The sequence below is a fragment of the Panthera uncia genome, chromosome X (assembly GCF_023721935.1).
Source record: "Panthera uncia isolate 11264 chromosome X, Puncia_PCG_1.0, whole genome shotgun sequence".
Taxonomy (NCBI): Eukaryota; Metazoa; Chordata; class Mammalia; order Carnivora; family Felidae; genus Panthera; species Panthera uncia.
Genome location: NC_064817.1, coordinates 25,799,600 through 25,819,204, shown reverse-complemented (window position 1 = coordinate 25,819,204; position 19,605 = coordinate 25,799,600). Strand labels below are relative to the sequence as shown.

Below are 19,605 nucleotides of genomic sequence, written 5' to 3'. Positions count from 1 at the left end.
GTGTTCTCCCTCTTTTCATCCGGAAGCTTCCTGAAGACAGAAACTATGCATTTTGCTTTCCTTTTAATCCTCTGTATCAAAGAAGCTTACAGATTAGGGTTTAAAATTGATAACTAGCGTAGATGATCCCAAGAGACCTATTCTAGGCCTATTCTTTCATAGAAACTTATTCCCTCAATTCCTAAGTCCAGTATACCTCAAAGCATTTCTACCATTCTCAAAGAAGTCACATTAAATAATGGGTATTTTTCAAAAGGACTGAGTTTTTACTGTGAATACTTCACTTTATAAGTTGTCAGACATTTTGACAGAATTAACTGACGGTTATGGATTGAATTGGTTGTGTATTTCAGTACAACCTAGGTTCTTCCAAATAGCCCTTCAGGCCCCCTACTATGCTCTAGAATAACCATTCTTTCGGGTATACAGAAGTCTTCATTATCCCCGTGAGCATCTTGTAATATGTATCGTTCAACTTTGCCTTCAGATTTCAAGTTTGGCGCTCAGGTTGTACAAGTAAATCACTCTTATCTTAATGAAAAAGCATCAACGTATCTTGAAAGTTCCCCCATGCTCTCCAGAATAGTTTTATATACACAGTGGTTTCCTGATTAACAGAAAGATCCATACGGGCTCATTTATCATTTTGTGACAATCGGTTTATAAATAAAGGAGATAGAAATTGACCTGGGAATTTCATAACCAAGTTCTGAACAACCAGGATTAATTTTGAGAAGAATGCCACAAGCCAAATAAGCATTTCTTTTCATCTCATTTCACAGGCCTTCAAGAGAGAATTGAAAACGAAAGAACCTGTAATCATGAGTACTCTTGAGACTGTACGAATATTTCTGACAGAGCAGCCTTTAGAAGGACTAGAGAAACTCTACCAGGAGCCCAGAGGTAATTGAATGTGGAACTGTAATAACATATTGATAGAAGGATCAGTGGTGACAGAGCGACCCATCCATTCTTGCTGCCAGGGTCTGGATGGCGCTCATATTTTCTAAGTTAAATAGAATCGATTCAAATTAAACATAGATGTTGGGAAAGAAAAAGGAACCCTAAACCACCATGCATAAATCTGGTTGCACATTCATAAATAAACATTAAGAGAGACTCGTTAGTGATCAGTTATTGAAACACTTAGAAAATAAGAAACAAAAGAGATTTGCTGCGAGAAGGGATCCTATCGTTATAAAGACTACAACCTAATTTTCCTTTTAAGAGCCTGGCTGAAGTAAATTAGAGCTTGTGGTGCGCATTCTAACATGTTTCTGTTCAATGGCTTGAATGGATCTTGGATGATCTGAATGATAGAAGGTAGAACAGAGGAGGACAGACCTGAGATGCGCAGACATTGTCGGAATTTATGCCTAGGTGCGAAAGAACCATTAATCAATGGGTTGCCCTCTTGTTGCACTGTACTTTCTTTCTTCCGGTATGACCTTTTCAACAATGTTTTTTTTTAAAAAAAAAAAAAAAGGACTGTGGCCTAAAACCTTGTCATGTTACCAATTTAGAGCTGCCTCCTGAGGAGAGAGCCCAGAATGTTACACGGCTCCTGCGAAAGCAGGCTGAGGAGGTCAACACCGAGTGGGAAAAACTGAACCTGCACTCTGCAGACTGGCAGAGAAAAATAGACGAGGCCCTCGAAAGACTCCAGGAACTTCAGGAAGCAACCGATGAGCTTGACCTCAAGCTGCGTCAGGCTGAGGTGATCAAGGGCTCCTGGCAGCCTGTGGGTGACCTTCTCATTGACTCTCTCCAAGATCACCTCGAAAAAGTCAAGGTACCTTCTATTCCTTTGCTTCGGGGCCCTTTGAGAGACTTGAAAGGTTCCAATCTGAACTTGGGTGTGGTGCTTTCTTCTCCCAAAGTTTAAGAAAAAAATGTTTTCATGTTTATTTTTGAGAGAGACAGAGACAGAATGCGAGCAGGGTAGGGGCAGAGAGGGAGACACACACAGAATCCGGAGCAGGCTCCAGGCGCCGAGCTGTCAGCACAGAGCCCGGCGCGAGGCTTGAACTCACGAACTGTGAGATCATGACCTGAGCCGTAGTCGGACGTTCAACCGACTGAGCCACCCGGGCACCCTCTTCTCCCTAAGTTTAAAATAGGGCCCTCATGCATTAGAAATCCGTTGATCTTTCACAAATTCAAAATCATCTTGCATGTGGTATTTTCTCTAGGAGGAATTGGTGATCTGATCATCTCTGTCTTTAATAACGTAGAATGAAATATTTAAAAGTTACAGGGTGAAACAATCCCCTTTATTTTGCTATTAGGGAATGAATTTAAGCGCTTGTACGAAAATGACCTGAGTTGCGTGCATGTGCGCGCACGCGTGTGTGTTCTTTGTGATACTTAGTATCAGAGTAGAGACAAATAGAACACTTCATCAAGAGCCGGGAGTCTAGGCTTTGGCCTTTTTGCTAACAAAATTACATGACTTGGGTGAGTTACGGTACTGTGCATTGAGGCTGTTACTGCTGTCCTTCCCCTAGAAGGCAATGTATATTATACGTTATACATTAGTCCACCGCGGATATTGGGCAATATCATTATATATTTGGAATACTGCCCATGAGGCCGAAGTTAAATTCTCTTGTGGTACCAAGATGATAAATATATTTATTGAAAAGAAGATACATATTTAGGAAAATCGTTATGAAAACCAACTTGAAAACATAACCAACTTGAAACATTTCATTTACTCATCCAGTGTCAAACCCAACAAAAGTCCTCCCAGGTTCGAATTCAAAAGAAGTGAAATTCTCACCTGCACTTGGCATGGTCACCAGCAGACTCATCTCGGCAGGTGTCGTCTCCTTTGGCTTTCATGACATTGTTTCATACGTTCTTCTTCTTCCTTTATTTCCCTCAGTTCTGAAACCCTGCCCACTCTTCAGATGTTCGTGTGCCCAAGTTTCTAACCTTAGCTCCGTTCCCTGTGTATTGTATAAATACTCCCCATTCGAAGTGGCATGACAGCGACAAATGTAGATTTCCGGTCTGGGTCTCTTGTCTGATCTCCTCACCCACATGTCGTTAGAATCAAAATGCAACCGTTCTGAAATCAAGTTCATTCAGTCTCGTGTTTGACCATTCCCCTGCTGCGGTCCCCTCTTACCTGCCTTTTCCTCCGTGTTTCCTATTTCACTGAATGGATCTTAATCCAACAAGTTGCTCAGGCTTGAAACTTGAGTTTCTTCCTTAAGTCCTTCTCCATTTTGACTGATTGCGCATGACGGCTCATTCTACCTCAGAATGTCTCTTTTCTGTTTTCTCTCCTCTTTTCAACCAGTGTCGTGTTCTGGCCCCTAGTGTGTGTTACTCAGATGATTGTATTGTACATCTATGGATCCCATTCGCTGTACCTGACGTATCATGAACACTGCGTTTCCCTTTTTTTAAGTTCATATTTAACTTCCGCTTAGTTAACACGCAGTGTAATAATAGTTTCTGGCGTACAGAACAGTCATTCAGCACTTGTGTGTAACACCCGGGGCTTCTCACGACGAGTGATAAAGAATTTTAAATATTTGGTGAACGAGTGAATGAATGAACGGTTTCTTTCCTGATATTTCTACCTTATCCACCCTCTTATGATTCCAGTCCCAACTCCTACCTGCCTGACAATGAAGCCCAATGAATGAAGAGGGCAGGCGGCCCTTTTCTTCCTAGCCCTGGTTTAGATTCCCAACTGTGACTCCCATCATCCTGGCCATTCCATTCACTCTGACCATACCACCCCTTTACCCAAATATGCCACCTTTCTTCACCACTCTCTGCCTTTGCAGATGCTCTTCTCTTGGCCTCGATTACCTCCACCTTATGTGCCTGGTGATCTTCTATTGAGCCCTCAATGCCCAGCTCAAATGGCGTCTGTCTTTGTAGTTTGTCCGGAGTGTCTCCCACCCCCAGCTCCTACCGAGCGGAAGAAATGGCCCTCAGTTCACTGCCTTCTTAGATCACCACACGTGCTTCGATTGTCACACTCAAATTTCCCACAGGCAATGAGCTTCCTAAGAGCAAGGGTCAGCAACATATAAAGGAATTTACTTCTGTTTCTTTATTTCTTTGCCCCACTCTTGGTTATGAGCCATTCTGCAATATGTAGTTATCGTAGGTCTTTGCCCTGGTGAAGCCGACAGTCTAATGTTGAACGGAATAGCTCTGCACGAAAACAGTGGGTGCAGATTTAAGAGAAGATTAAAAAGGAGGGCTCTATAACTTGGAAAATCTCTTCCCCCCTAACATTCTTTGACTCCATGTCTAATAATTAAAGCAATGGTTAACATCGACGGCTACTGGAAAATTAAAATAAAGTGTTGAGACGTATTACCTTGTATTTGTTCAGCCTTAAAACTAGTACTTTTATTAAAACGTACAGGCACGACGTTTAAAAAGAAATCAGCCCCCAAAATGACAAAGACGTTTAGGAGAATGTCCCAGAGGAACCACATTCGTTTATTAATTAAGTGGCCGAGTCTATAAGGGATTCACTTGTAGCCATATGTGCCGCACAGGAGCCTTTGTAAGGTACGGAGTATGGATGGAGAATGCACTCAACAGGATTCCATAGTGAAATATCACTAAAAGTAGAACAGCTCACAATCAGCCGATCCTCACTGAAGCCTGTTTGCATTTTTCCTTTCACTTCCCTTCTCCTACCTGTGCTCGATCCTCGGCCCCAGTTCATTTCCCACACCCTAACCAGGAAGACTCTCATTCTGATCCCGATAACAGCAAAACACCCATGCGCTAAATAGCCCTTTCTGAAAGAGCGTGAATATGCCAACACTTCAAAGAAATCGGTTTTCTCTGTGGCTTCTCAACAACACTGGGTTTGAAACTCTGAGGCTTTGGTGGTGGTAGTTTATAAGGAGTGAATTTTATTAACTAAAACTTACTTTGTTTTTGTTTTTTTTTTTTTTTTTACGCACATATCATTTTATTCATTTCTGTTTATAACAAAGCTTTGAATGTGGCATATTTCTGTTTAGTCCTATTTTACATTCACATTTTACACATCTTAAAACTTACTTTGAAAAGAAGTAGAAGAGTCCTTAAAACCACTGTTCCCATTTTTCTACTCAGCAATTTAAGCCCTCGGAGACTCCACGCTGTAGGGGACTCCAAAGCGATAGCCAGGCATGTAGCCAGAGAACATTTTCTTTACCCACTTCAGCTCGTTTTCATCACCCCTAGTGACTCTATTGTAATACCCACCTCCATTCTGATCTTATTTGTTAAAGTTGTTGCACACGTAACTCTGCCATGTGTATTTCTGTGGGATTTAGCATTAAATCATTTCATTGGCCAATGTGGCTTTGGGATTTGGAGCGTGGATAGAACAGCAGCAACCTCAAAATCCTGGGACGCTCTGGAGGTTGCATTGTTGCTGGCTAATCATCTCCGGGACAGCGTGCGTGCGGTAAATCAAGAAGAAGGAACACAATGTCAATATTGACTGTCAGGCCCCCAAAGAAAATCTCGGCCTTCCGCGTGCAGCTTCCTTAGGAATAATCCCCAGAATAAAACCCAAAATGTAAAGGCCTCTTTATTTTTAAAATTCATGATTTATAGTGCTTAGCAAATATTTTAAGGACACAAACACGATTCCCCACTTAACTGGAAATAACACCAGCGTTTCTGTGTCTCTACAAATATTCTTGCTTTCCTTATCGCAATGGAGAGTAAGAATAACTCCTTGAATCACTAGGTGCTCTGCTTAGATCCGTGAATGGAACATATGCAGGTTTTCATAAAGTGGAATGACTTTGAAGCTCAAGTCTACGTATGATGTTTTTGTTCTTGAGAACAATTCCTGTGTGAAAATCTTTGGGAGTCGTTGGTTTTCCAAGTTTTCTTTTTGTTCTCACCGACCATGGTGTCTTTGTACCGAGCGGTACATCATTCTGGAGCCAGGAACATTTCATTGTCCCTAGTTTGCCCGTTGCCTCAAAGCACAGGTTTTCACACCATAACCATCATTAAACTCCCCCAGCCTGCCATTTGGGATTATTACAAATGCATCACCTCCACATAGGTACTTAGTGTATAGTTTTTTATCCGAGTTTTAACTTACATCTCTCCCTGTGAAAGGTCAAGGACAGGGGTTCGCTGAGTTTTTCCTTGAAGTTCTTACGGTGACACGTTTTGATTAGAGCTTTCTGGAATTAGAATTGAGAACAAGGTAATAATATGGATAGTAGACCAGGGACTCTCACGAAGCCATCATGCCCTTCTGGCTTCTTTCTGCTCAACATGCGCATCTACAAATTTAAGAAGGTAACTGGCACACACATCGCTGCGGGCCTACCCTCCTGAGTCTCTGTGGTTTGGTTGATCTGAGAAATCTGCGAAAGGAATGCTAGCTCAGAATTTGACACGGAGAAAAGCGGAAGCTCTCAGCCGTGTTCACGCGACCCTCTCTTCCCTTAGTGTTTTCTCATCTTAACTCTGGTTTCTAATGTTTTATTATTGTTTTATTCATTTTGTTTTATTGTCTTTTATACGAGCCAGCTTTGAGTCCTTTCTTGTATGTGAGTTTTATAGAGGAAGCTAATGACCCAGTCAGATGGAAAGCTTGTCATCCATTCGGTGGGAGGTAGGCAAGGTTAGACAGAACCATCACCAACAGGGCAGCCCCGAGAATGAACTCTGCATAAACAAATGATGTCTCCATATTGAACGAGGTGCACTGCCTGTAGTAGGAAAAGGAAAGTTTACTAATGTTCTGTTAATGGTCGTAAACAGCAAATGAACTGCTCTGTGGAGGCTTTTGTTGTTATTTTTATACACGTGCTGTGTCAAGTAAGCCTTTCAGAAGAATATACAAGCAAGAAAGATGCAATCCTTTATAAATCTGGGTTGACTATGGAACTAGCACCTGTCACACGAAGCAACTTGGGTTTTATCTCATGTGTAAAGCATGCATTTGTGATGTTTAAAAGCCTATCACTTGCCCTCTAATATCTTGGAATACTTCCGGAAGAAGGCATATTCCAGTAAAGTCTCACTTACATACTGTAAAAGTGCAGTGTTTATTTTTTTGAAATAGAACGGCCATTGTTGGCTTCAAGAGAGCTTAGGAACTAAAGTAGGAATGAGTCATCTTAAAAATCCTGACCAAATTATTTGTTCAGTGTACGATAAATTGTAAGTTAGCGTTCCGGGACAGCTCATTACTTAGTTCTCATGGATTTGCTCTCATTTCTTGCTTTGTTTATAAAGCTAAGAGCAAATTACTTAGGACAGCGATGTCGAATCACGTTTCTTACCCAAGGCGTCTGATTTTAGTGAGCGCTGTGTGTGTTTTAAAAGCCTCTACCTCGACTTAGGCAAATAGAACCTTCGTTTACCATGCTATTCCCATCCTGCCTTTGAAACTTCTGAAAAGCCAGTGCAGAGTAATTGTTTCAGACATCTGCTTAGCATACTTTGAAGTGCATATAAGTTCTTTTTCGGTTTCATTTGAACCCCAGCTGTCTTCACCCAAGTCTGTAATCAATCTGAATTAAGTTGTCCTACTTCTCCTAATAAGTCTCTTATTAAGTTCTGCATCAGCCTCTTAGGGAGCTTTAAAAGCTAATTCATGTAGAATTGCCATTTTCTTCTAATTCATTTGTCAGCTCTCTAGATTCCAAGGAAAACAATTGCAAAGACTATTAATTTGGCTCTTCATAAACAACTTATGTGAGTGTAGAATACGCTGGAACTGACCAAACGGTTTAAAACAGTGGGTGGGAGGAAACGAGTTGATGACGTTCGACACGCTTTCTTTTTGACTCTTTCGAGATGCCGTCTACGTTCAAAGCATAAAGGCCTTTATGTAGTAAGAGCAACATCCTTCTGCTTTTACTTTCATAAATAAGATAATTACTGAGTGAACTTGGCTTCAAGACAGGGAAAGGCTTTAGAACAGTTGGAAAAGGAACACGCTCTTTTTATTATTGAACTTATTTTAACTGGGACTTCTTTGTATGCCTTTGATGGGCCGTGACAAAAGAAGGAGCTAGAATCGGTTACCATTGTCATGGCGTTACATCAGAGCCATACAGCTCCTCTCCTGGTCGTGGGACATTTAGGAGAACATGGATAATCAGAATGTTCAGCCACCGAGTTCATCTGACATTATTCTGCTAAGGAAATACTTAATTAGATAATAACAATTTCTCCAAAGAATGTCATCCTTCCTACTATATACGAAAACAACCACATCAAAGCCTGATCCTTTACTATGCCAGTCCTATTCACTGAGGATTGTGGTGGCTGGTAGTAATTATAAATACTATTCCCCAAGAGTCTTAGATAATACAAAGACTCTTCCAACTAAAAGCTTAAGTAGTATACTGTCAGCATCGATGGATCTAAAAACTCAGTCATTCACTCATTCCTGACATGGTCAAAACGTATACCCAGAGAAGTCTGATCTCATTATGGAGTGTGAATATTTAATTTATTTCATGAATCGAATTGTATTAGGAATCCTATTCATGGCAGCTTAGTCTTGCCCAACAGATTGTTACATAGCTCCAAGCTGGGGGAGCAAGAATTTGTGCCAGCTTGTGCATATGTGTGCAGGTGCCCCATTAACTGGAAACAGTTGGGAAATGTGCGTGTTACTTAACTGAAATTCCATATTTCCTTAGAAAATGGAAGCACGCAGCCAATGTGTATTTCTGTTCTCCTTTGGAATTTACCGACGTCGTCACAGGTTTCAGGTTCACAACTGTGTTACTCTCCTACCATAAGCACAACAAGGAATGGCTTAAGAACAAATCACCCAAGGAGTGGGCCCCTGCTGTGTTCCTGTGACGCTCAGCAATTACAAGTTTCAGAACTCCACGGTTAACACTGGCACCAATATTAGGCCTTACACAACATTACGTTAAGTAAGTTACACAATGGCATTGAATAACTGTTCTTGGTAAACCAGTTGTCTGCGTATCATGGGAGCAGATGTGCTCACGATACTAATGTGACCCTCTCCTTTTAAGAGGGTTGACTTTTTCATGATGGGAAGAGGAAATTTTTTCCTGGTATGATTTTTTTTAGACCAAAATAACATTTTTCGGTGATATTTTACACAGTGCTTCTCAAACCCTTCCACATCGCTTCTCTTAATAGCCAAGGAGTTGAAGCTTGCTCTCTTCCCTTCCCACATGCTTAACCTCCTTTTACCACAAGCATGAAATATCTTGGATGTTTCTTATTTTATTGTTTACATCTGTCGATTCCATGATCTTCTCCACAATGCATTTGTTATGTTTAAAATTTTTTTTAATATTTATTTATTTTGGACAGAGAGAGAGAGAGAGACAGAGCATGGGCAGGGGAGGGGCAGAGAGGGAGACACAGAATCGGAAGCAGGCTCCAGGCTCTGAGCTGTCAGCACAGAGCCCGACTCAGGGCTCGAACTCACAGACCGCGAGATCATGACCTGAGCCGAAGTCGGACGCTCAACCGACTGAGCCACCCAGTCGCCCCTGCATTTGTTGTGTTTTAATACGAGAGTGTTTTTCTCCCAAACCTTAAGTGAAATCTGCCAGTACATTTACCCAGGGGCACGAAAGTGTACTTTGAGAAGCACGATATGAAAACCTGCCCGATTTGTGCAGGCTTCCTCTTTTTCCATAAGCTTCTTTCTCTTCTGTACACATACACACAGAGTAGATCCCTGCCATTTCAGATTTATCTGTTGCAGTTTTATCTGATCACTGTGACCCACAGGGTCCATGACTTAGAGGTCCTTGTAATTTTGAACACGTACTCTTCGAGGTTTCTGTGCAGCAGTCAATTAACTAATGACTTAACTTGTGTTAGAGGTCACGTTCCCTGGAAACAGACCCTGAGAGCAGGGGTCTGGGTGCACGTTGATTTATCGACAGTCTGCTTTCAGGAGAAGCCTGTATGGGAGTCAGGGAAGCATAAGAAGGGAGAAGAAGGGCCAAGCCAGTATACCATCGCAGGCAAATCTAGCCGTGTGTCCTCTTCCCTACACAGAGGATGCTGGAGTATATACCGTACAACAGAGTTGTCCATTCATACCCCAGATAATGGCTGGGTGTGACCAGTAACATGCCAATAAATGTGGATTAGTTAGCTCTGGGGCAGAGTGAACACCGATTTGTGGCCTTGTCCAATTCTGGCTGTGTAGATACTCCCACCCCGGGAAGACTCGGGCTACCAACATGATCTCGCGGAATGCAGAATTGGGAAGAGAAGCACACAGTGGGCTCTTGGGCTCCGCTCCATCACACCCCTGGCTGTGGCTCACCCCCGGAGACATCAGTTACCTCCCGGGCCAGGAGTACCTGTTAACTCCTGGACTAGGGGCCTCCCATCAGCAGAGGTCACCTTCCCGAAGATGAGAGGCAGCCATGAGACATCAGTAGCCAACAGTCACAGCAGCTGGGGGATAGATGCCCAGGCCAGGAAAAGAGTCTCCTGCAACCGGCAAGCGAACCTAGTAATCCACTCAGCTGCCATATCTCAACATGGCCGTTTTAATGTTGTTTTGTTCTTGCACGTGCAGTCATTCTTTAGAAGTGGAGAAGATTTTGTTTCTTGCTGGAAAATTCACCCTCGCTCTGACCCACCCCCTAGGTACTTTTTGGGATGGACCGTGAACGGGTAGAGCTAATGAACGGGTCTGAGAAAGTGATGCTCATTAGTAAGGAAATGGCTTTATAAGAGACTTGGGCTTCATAGTTATACAGCTTACAGGTGTCTGAATTGATCAGATATTTGCAAATTTGGGGATTCAAGCTATCCAGACATAGTCATTGAGAACGTCAGGAATTTTCCGTGGCAGTGGTTCTCACCTTAGTGTGCCTCGGGATCACCCGGAGGGCTTGTGGAAGCCCAGGTTGGTGAACACCTCGCCCAGAGCTTCTGATCCAGACCGGCTGGAGCAGGGCTGAGAATCTACGTTTCTAACCACTGCCCTCGATGCTGTTGGTGCAGGGACCCTTGGAGAACCACCATTCCATTGTGCAGCTGCAGTTTATGTATAGAAATACGTATTTGCAATTGTTTATAGCAATTGTTTATTGCTAATAATTCATCGATCTGTCAGTAATTCTCCCATAAATATATCATTTATTGCTTCACTTATATTTATCAACATCCACAGCATCTCATTGAAAAGTGAACGCAAGCCAAAAAATAAATAAGTAAGTAAATAAGTAAAATTAAATAAAATAAATAAAAATTAAAAAAATAAAAGTGAATGCCAGCCCATGGCCTTCTGTGTGAGTGACCGATAGCTTCGGTAGGGAGCATAGTTTCCCTCCGAAACCTGGAAATGAAAGATGACGCGCTCTCCCTGAGTCTCTCTTGTGGAAGCCATTCACAGTTACTTAGTCCAGTTTTCCTCTTACTATTTTACTGGTCCTCCCATAGTTTAGGGGTTGCTTCAGATGACTTTAAGCTTCACATGCCTTCTCGCTATTGCTACTTTAAAATTGAGGTGTTTAGTCACATAATCGTTCGCCTCGTCTACACGCTATCACGTTTACGAATAACAATTAAATTTTCTTAATAACAACAATTAAATCTCAAACTTCTCCTCAGAATTTCCTGCTGAGCACACTGTTTATAAGCAAGTACTTCATAGAGTTTCTGGAATCGAAGACATTCAGAATCTTTGAGACTCTTCCACTTTTTTTAATTTTCTTTTGAGAGAGAGAGAGAGAGAGGGAGGGAGAGAGAGAGAGAGAGAGAGAGAGAGAGAGAGAATCCCAAGCAGGCTCCACGCTCAGCTCAGAGCCTGCCATGGGACTTGATCCCATGACGCTGAGATCATGACCTGAGCTGAAATCAAGAGTTGGGCGCTGAACCAACTGAGCCACCCAGGTGCCCCGAGACTATTCAGCTTTTTAAAGTTAAAGCCTCCTTGGTGGATATGAATACTGGGTAGCTTATCCAGGAGTTCCTGCATTTTATAGCTTGTCACCCCACTGAGGATCTGCGTTCAGGGGCGGAGAGCGTACGTGTGGAGAGATGGAAACAGGTGTGAGGCGACGTCGGGAGGAAGTAGGAAGTAGGTCTGAACTGCAGTGACTGGGGAAGGGGGATTTTTTTTCCTCGAAGTCAGTGCCAAATCAGTCTATTAAATGCCTGTGAAAAAAATTCAGTGTTGTGGTATGGGATGAGTGGTATATGTAAGGACAATCATGGAGTAAATATAATAGAAACAAATGTGTTTAAGTATGCTTTAGTGTTAACCAAGAAGCATTCCAAACAAACTTTCCCCTTTATTCTGGATTCCTGGCCGGGGGTGGGGGAGGGGGTTACATGCAAAGTAATTTGATTAATGTTCAATGTAAAATTGAAATAACTGTGTATAAACCCACTCAAATCAAGTATACATTAAATAATTGAGTTAACCGAATTAGGCAGAGTAAGGGCACATTGATTTTCAATATTTTTAAAAATTGGTCCACATATCATTGTTATGTTTTTGTTTATAAACTTCAATATTTATTAGGTTTCTACAGTGTGTTCAGTCCTAAAATGTCAAATTCTCTTAGCCAGAGTGAGGCTGGAAAATCTAACACTAAGATAGATTTCTATTTCCTTTTAAAGAATTGATTTTTATGGTGAATGTTTTTCCCTCATGCAGCTAAGAGCCTGCTGGTTCTGTTTCAAAGCACACATGCTTTTAGAAGCCTTGTTCCCTGGGATTCCACATTCTTATGGACTCAGTGGGCTCATTTAGAACTTTTTCCTACCAAATATTCAAACCCTATTATCATGATCTTCACATGGCATTAAACAAGTTAGCGAGGAGAATAAAGTCGATTTATCAGCCATATATGCCAAAGTATAGCAATTATCTAAGTAGAAACTAAAGCGAAGGAGGAAAGGAAGCAGTATATATTGGTTGGTTTTTGAGAACAGGTGACAGACCACAACTGAGTTTCAGCTGATTTACTTCTCTTCCTACCTGAAAACATTTTAACCCAGTTTGGAATCTGTACATTGTTGTGAACTTACATCCTATCAGGTCTTATGAAGTCATTCTCGTTGAACTGCCCCGTGGTTTAAGGCTTTTGTCTGTCCCAAGCACAAGTAGGCCAGTGCATCAGCATTCCACCTATTCAGTTGGCTGTCGGCCTCAACATACTTCTAGCAGGGACAGGGCTAACGCCAGAGAATGGTTCATTGTTCCCCACCCACACAGGCCGCGTACTAGAATCGTGAGAAGAGTTATCCAATATAATAGTGACTTTTGTGCATCCGATAAAGCATAAAGTTAAAAGAAATGTAAGGTAAACAAGCGAGCGTAAGTTCTATTGATCTCTTGGCTCACCCAGGGAATAAAATATTACCTTTGGAACCGCCCTGCCATTTTGTCATACAGGTTGAAAAAAGACATTTTCAAGATTGTCTCAGTGTTAAAATTGCCTGGGGGTTGGGGTTGAGTGTCAGATGCAAGATGGGTCTTAATGAAATCTGACCCACTTTGACTTTCCAAAAAAAATGTTGAGCGCTTAGTGAAAAGATTTTTTTTTCAGATTTTAAACCCTTTTTTCAACTGAAATAGGACTCTCCTTTAAATAATCGATACAACATCACTCACCCAGATTTTTGAGGATGCTAAGTCATACTCCTTTTTTGAAAAAGAAAAAAAAAATCTATTACTATTAAAGTGTGATGTCTCTGTTACCTGAATACTGATCACTTTTTTTAAAGCTAGGTTTGGCCAATGACTTTGACTTTTTTTGAAATAACATTTAAGCGCGTTCATCAGACAGCTTGACATTCAGACACATTTGTATAAGAGGTAATTTATTCATCATCCACATGCACTTAAGTGGACATTATCATGATAGCAGTTGTCATAACAGAACAGCACAGGATATGAATTTAGATCTTACTCTAAGGTGTGATCAGAAAAATCAGAGGAATATCTTGAAAGTGAAAGTCCTTGGGGTGGGTGGGTGACGGGCATTGAGAAGGGCACCTGTTGGGATGAGCACTGGGTGTTGTATGGAAACCAATCTGACAACAAATTTTATATTAAAAAATATATATATAAATATAAATATAAAATCCACCAAAAAAAAAAAAAAAAGAAAATGAAAGTTCTCAATAATATAGTGAAAAGCCGAGTCAACTCCTGGTTCCACTTAAGAGGCTAGATCTTTCCCACATATGCATATATATTGACATAAAATAATAGCCCCTGATATATCTGGAGGGGCAACGTAGTGTGCAAATAAATACATAATAAGACTTTCTTTTCAGCCTAGGGATATAATGAAGAGGAACCACTCTAAAAAACCTTACCAATCTAATTTTTAAACGTGCTCTTGCATAGATTTTAATGAAGAAAATCCATTTTATATTCATTTCATTTGACTCGAAGTAGTCAGATATCTTGATCTTTTGTTGTCCCACTTGTTGGAACAAAAGGTATCTTGGAAAGACTAAAACCATTTATAAAATTCAGGAGCTACAATAATCGGAAAAGAAACGTAGGTGCTGAAGGGCATTTTACAATCCTTTTTAGCCCTCTTCCATTTAATTATTTTTATCTCAGCTCTTAGAAAATTTATATTCCTCTCTTGTTCGGTTCTGTTGTAGTATTTCTAAGTTGATAACAATATATTGAATGGAAAATCAATTCCGCAAAAACTCATTTTGTTTCACCAGTGAGTGCCTTCGAACAAAAATAAGTGTGCCGAGTGTCAGGCCAACTAGGTATAGCATATGGAACAGGCAACCTCGCAACCCTACGTTCCTCTGTTAATTATTATTCATACATGCGGACGTAACCTAATTTGTTTTCAACAGACAAAAAGGAATCTCTTGGCAACTACTCCATACGATACGGTACCATACTTTGTCCTGCGTTTGCTTGGTCAAAAATGCGACGTTTTATAGCGACGGACCCACTTTGGCTTGGAATTTGTTTCCCTGTATAATAACAATCATCGTTTACATGCAAGTATAACCGTTAGAGTTAGGTCGCACGGCCATAGGAACTCGATCTGTTTTCCGCACTGCCGTCTCCCCAGTGCTTGGAACATTCCCTGGCACAAATAGGTGCTCAGCGATATTTTCTGGAGGGAATGAATAAACAAACGTGCACCAAAACCCAGGACAGAATGCTCTCCCTCAGACACGTTAGACCTTTACAAATTATTTTACAGTCGACTTGCTCCCATCTGTCAACCATTCCGACTTGGGCCATTGTTACTTCTTGCCCAAATCTACAGACATTCATTTGCACTCTTCTTTCCGAAAGGACCACAGGCTTACACCCGTCTACTTGAGATGTTCTACGTGAACCTGCCACACCCAGAAGAACGCGCCCTTGTCTACTCAGGGAGGTGCTCCTGACCTGCCTCAGCCTGCTCTGCGCTTTGCAAGCCCCGTTGACACACCTTCTCACAGCACCATTACGCTGTCTTTTCCGTAACCCACTGAGTTGCCTCTCTCTGGTACTGAATGTCAGCCTGTGGAGAGTTGCGTTTTCCCAGGGCATAGTACATGTGTACACAGCACGTACATACATAGTGCATAGTGGATACAAAATAAGTGTTTCCCAGTGAGTAGCGAACAAATCTAGGGTTGCCGGGCACGTGCCCATTCCCCTTGGCAGAAACCTTCATTATCTGCCACACCAAGGCCACCACAACCTTGCTGCGTTCCACCTTAGTGAGGGCTATTTGCCCCTCCCCAAACACGTGACGCTTTCCTGCTTCCTACCCTTTGGTTCAAGCGCTGAACGCGTATCTTTTCTCGTCTCGCCGCGCCTCCGCTCCATTTATCACTTTTATGTCTGGTTCAGGGAGACCTCACAAAGCTACATGACAGAGGAGCGAGGAAAGACAGGATCCCGCACCCCCACTCCCCACATCGTGGTATTAGAAGTCGGCTCCAGGGTTGCAGCTACGCGAGAAAGGATCTACGTCTGTGGCTCTCGGGGATGCACTTACGACCCTCTGCTTCGCAGCCTCTCCCCGAACTAGACCAAACAGGACCTTGTGTGACTCTGTGCTCCCCACCTTGCCTGAGCAGTGCTTAACTGGTTGTAGGTGGAGTGAAAGAAGGAGAAGTAGCCTCGACCTCCTCGTTCACCTTCGCCACAGTCCTGCGCTGCCCACGTTCCTGTCCCCCTTTCACGCAAGAGGAAACGCACGGGAAATATTTTCATTGAGCTTTGTCTACAGTAGAAAACCCCAAACATGAGAGAGAGAGAGAGAGAGAGAGAGACAGACAGGCCATCCCTAATCTCAACCCCAGCGGATTTCAGCCCCTTCTGTCCCCTCGGGCCGGCCAGTGTACAACTCCACCTGGAAAGACGTATTCTCCCCAAATCGATTACTTCCCCCTTCTTTCCCACTTGTTCTATCTTGACGACAATTCTCTGGTTGGCACCCAAAACTGCAATGTTAACGTTCTCGCTCAGAGGCTTAGAGGTACGTCAGAAATGAGCACGTGCTCCAACGTCAAATAAAGCAAAGCAATAGATCTAAAGAACTCAGTTATGGAAACTGAAGGAAATAACAGGCTTCTTTTATCTAGGAAATCGGTGTCAGAGTTTTAGAGGCAACTGTGTTCATGAAGCAATTTGAGGAGAGCTGTGGACCTGAAATATTAGTAATTAATGCCAAAAGGCCTAATTCTCTCATTTATTCTTTAATGAAAAGGTATCGAGGGATTATCATCTAGTGGGTCCAGGCCTACCCTGGTGACAAAAAGAATAGAAAATTGCCTTCATGAAGATCAGGGTCTCGGGACAGGCCAGACGATGAACTGATAAATAGGCAAGTACGTATGCACTTTGCAATTGTGATCTGGGCTAAGAGGGAAGGGTGCCGAGAGGGAGAAAAATAGGGGGAGCTTCTTGAAACAGGGCAGACAGGATGGACTCGCTTTCACAGTCACGTTGAGTGAGACCTAAGGTTCACGAACGAAAGCCAGCGAGGCCGAGAGTACAAATGTAAAACTCCAGGCTGAGGGAACCACACAGGCGAAGGGTCTAAGTCAAGAATAAGTTTGGTGAGTCGTAGGAACGCAGCGTCTTCCAAGTTCTTGTTAAAAATGCCAGCTTCACAGAAGCACCTGGGTGGTTCCGTCGGTTAAGTGTCCGACTCCTGGTTTCGGCTCAGGTCATGATCTCACGGTTCGTGAGTTCCAGCCCCACGTCTGGCTCTGTGATGACAGTGCAGAGCCTGCTTGGGATTCTCTCTCTCCCTTTCTCTCTTCTTGCCCCTCCCCTGCTCATGCTCTCTCTGCCTCTCCCAAATAAATAAATACACTAAAAAAAAAAAAAATACCAACTTCTCAAGTCCACCCTAGACCTACTGAATGGTAAACACTGGAGACGGGACCCTGCAGGCTCTGTGTTAGCAAGCCGTCCGCATGATTACGGCGCACGCTCTTACTTGAGAATCCCTGCCTTACGGGGATGTTTGACCCACGTAGGGAAAGGTGAGAGCGAGACAGGGGCCGTGGCAGCAGAAAATATGGGCACAGACCGTGAACGCTGTAGGCCAGCGGATACGTTTGCAAGTCCAAAAAACCTATCAACTGTAAACCTTAAGCTGTCTAAAATAACTCCTGAATTTGAATATCAATGTCCTTGTGCTTGATATTTTTAATGGCTTATGGATTATTACTTATTTTTAAGTAAGTAAACAGATTTCATTAACTGACATTTTGCTTGATGTTTTGTCACATATAATTAAGATTTCTCAGAAGGAAAATATTGGCATTCCTTCCCTTTCCTTAGCAGCCTAAAAACATGGCCTGCTTGAATGATTTATTTATACTCATTACAGGCCTTTTTATTTTAATTGTGCATATTTTGCAGTTAACCTCTGCAGAATACTCGTGAACTACCTTCTTATTTGTCTTCACTGTGCCATTCAAAAGCGATGGAAAACATGAAATCTTTTTGGTCTTTGGTTTTGGGGTTTGTTTGCTTCTTTTTTCTGTGAAGAGAAAATAATCAGCAGTCACGGTTAGGATTATAGAAACAAGTTTCCAAGGAAATTAAAGTCACTAAGGTCTGTACAGCTTGTTCTTGTAAGTAAAAGCCTCTCCTTCGTGATCAATTCTGTCTTCTTCCTCCTGTCTAATTTATATCTGTGAAGGCGAAATGCACAACACGCATAAGAAAGAAGATAGATACTATTAGTGTGGGAGCGCTGTAATTCAGCTGTTACTTCCAGAACATTGAGGTGGCGAGCTTCCGCGTGAAGCCAGGTCCTGAAAGATGACGAATCCTAATGGATGCAAATGAGAAAGTGTTAAAAAAGAACTTCCGCCTTTGTGTTTGGGTGTTGCGTCCTGGCTCCATAAATAGAAGAGAAACTAGAAATCATTTTTCATAAAAACATGAGGATTCTTGATGGGAGAAACACAGCAGTTAATTGCTATTCTTTTAGTGCCACAAATTTCAAGCGTGGTGACTCTGAGGGGAAACCATAGCTGAAATGTAATTACTGATAATTGTTTGGGAAATAAAAGCACCCGATTTCTTCATGCCTACACACTGCATATTGCTTTCCTAAAATCTAGTGGGTTGATTTTGTTAACTTAACCACCTCCAAGTTATCCCGATGATGCTACATCTAGGTCATTAGTTCTGAGTCTGTTTCATTATTTCTTGTCCTTATTCTGTTTGCTGGTCAAAAGCGATCATGCCCAAGTGTGAAAATGTACAAAATTGCCCTGAAAACTGAATGCAAGGAAGACAGTGAAAAGAAAAGGCATAATACTTTGCCTTCAGGGTACTAATGATAAAAACTGATGCTGAAATGGAATGCAGTCGCATCTCTATTAAAAAAGAGCATGTGTTTCAATGGCATAATTTATTGTCAAGAATGTCTACCAGAGGCAAAAGGGATAGGAAAGGCAGGCGGATGTACTCAGTCTGCAGACTACCCCCTGTCTTAGCTCCACACAAGCCCTCAGCATTTAGCAGAAATCAAGGAGTTAATATTACAAAAAGGGTCTCCGTTTTGTTGGAGATCTATGGGATAGCCTCATAATGTTAGAAATGAGAATTCACATAAGAATCCTCTTGCAAAAAAAAAAAAAAAAAAAAGTATCTGACATCTGAAATCCAAGGGTAAAGGACATGAGCCTAAGGCAGTCGGTGTCTGAGGCCAGTGCTGCCCCTCCGTCCTGGGCACCACACCAGACATTCAACCAACCGACATAAAGAGCCAAGAATTAGGTTACCAATGGAAGTCTCCAAGCCCGATGCCGTTCATGAAAGGCTTGCCTACATTTCATCTTATGTTTCTTTGTTGTTAGTCCAATGACATTTGGCTAGCTCATGTCCCCAAGGTATTTTAGAAGCTTCAGTAGGCCTCAGATCCTCTGAGCAAAGCAGGATATGGTCCTAGACTCTCTTGGCCCCAATGGCGGGTACTCACTCCCGTCAGGATAATGTACCCATCCAGAATTGCAAAAGTTACCAAACACAGCTGGGCTGTACCTGCCCCCAAATCTTGAGTAACTGGTTTCTATGAGGCCTTCCCTGAGCCACATGTAGGAGTTCCAGTAACAGTACTCCAGACCTGTATTTGCAGGACATGATTTCCATTTCCTCCCCCTCGCCTTCTC

The 19,605-nt window shown here is 42.3% G+C and overlaps 1 protein-coding gene across 1 annotated transcript in view; it reads left to right on the top strand.

Moving 5' to 3' along the window:
• DMD (dystrophin) overlaps positions 1-19,605 on the top strand; it is a 1,998,908-nt gene that overhangs the window by 1,662,674 nt on the left and 316,629 nt on the right. The window contains exons 58-59 of the mRNA XM_049644567.1: positions 783-903; positions 1,524-1,792. Coding sequence (XP_049500524.1) covers positions 783-903; positions 1,524-1,792 — 390 coding nt within the window. The remainder of the gene's footprint in view (positions 1-782; positions 904-1,523; positions 1,793-19,605) is intronic.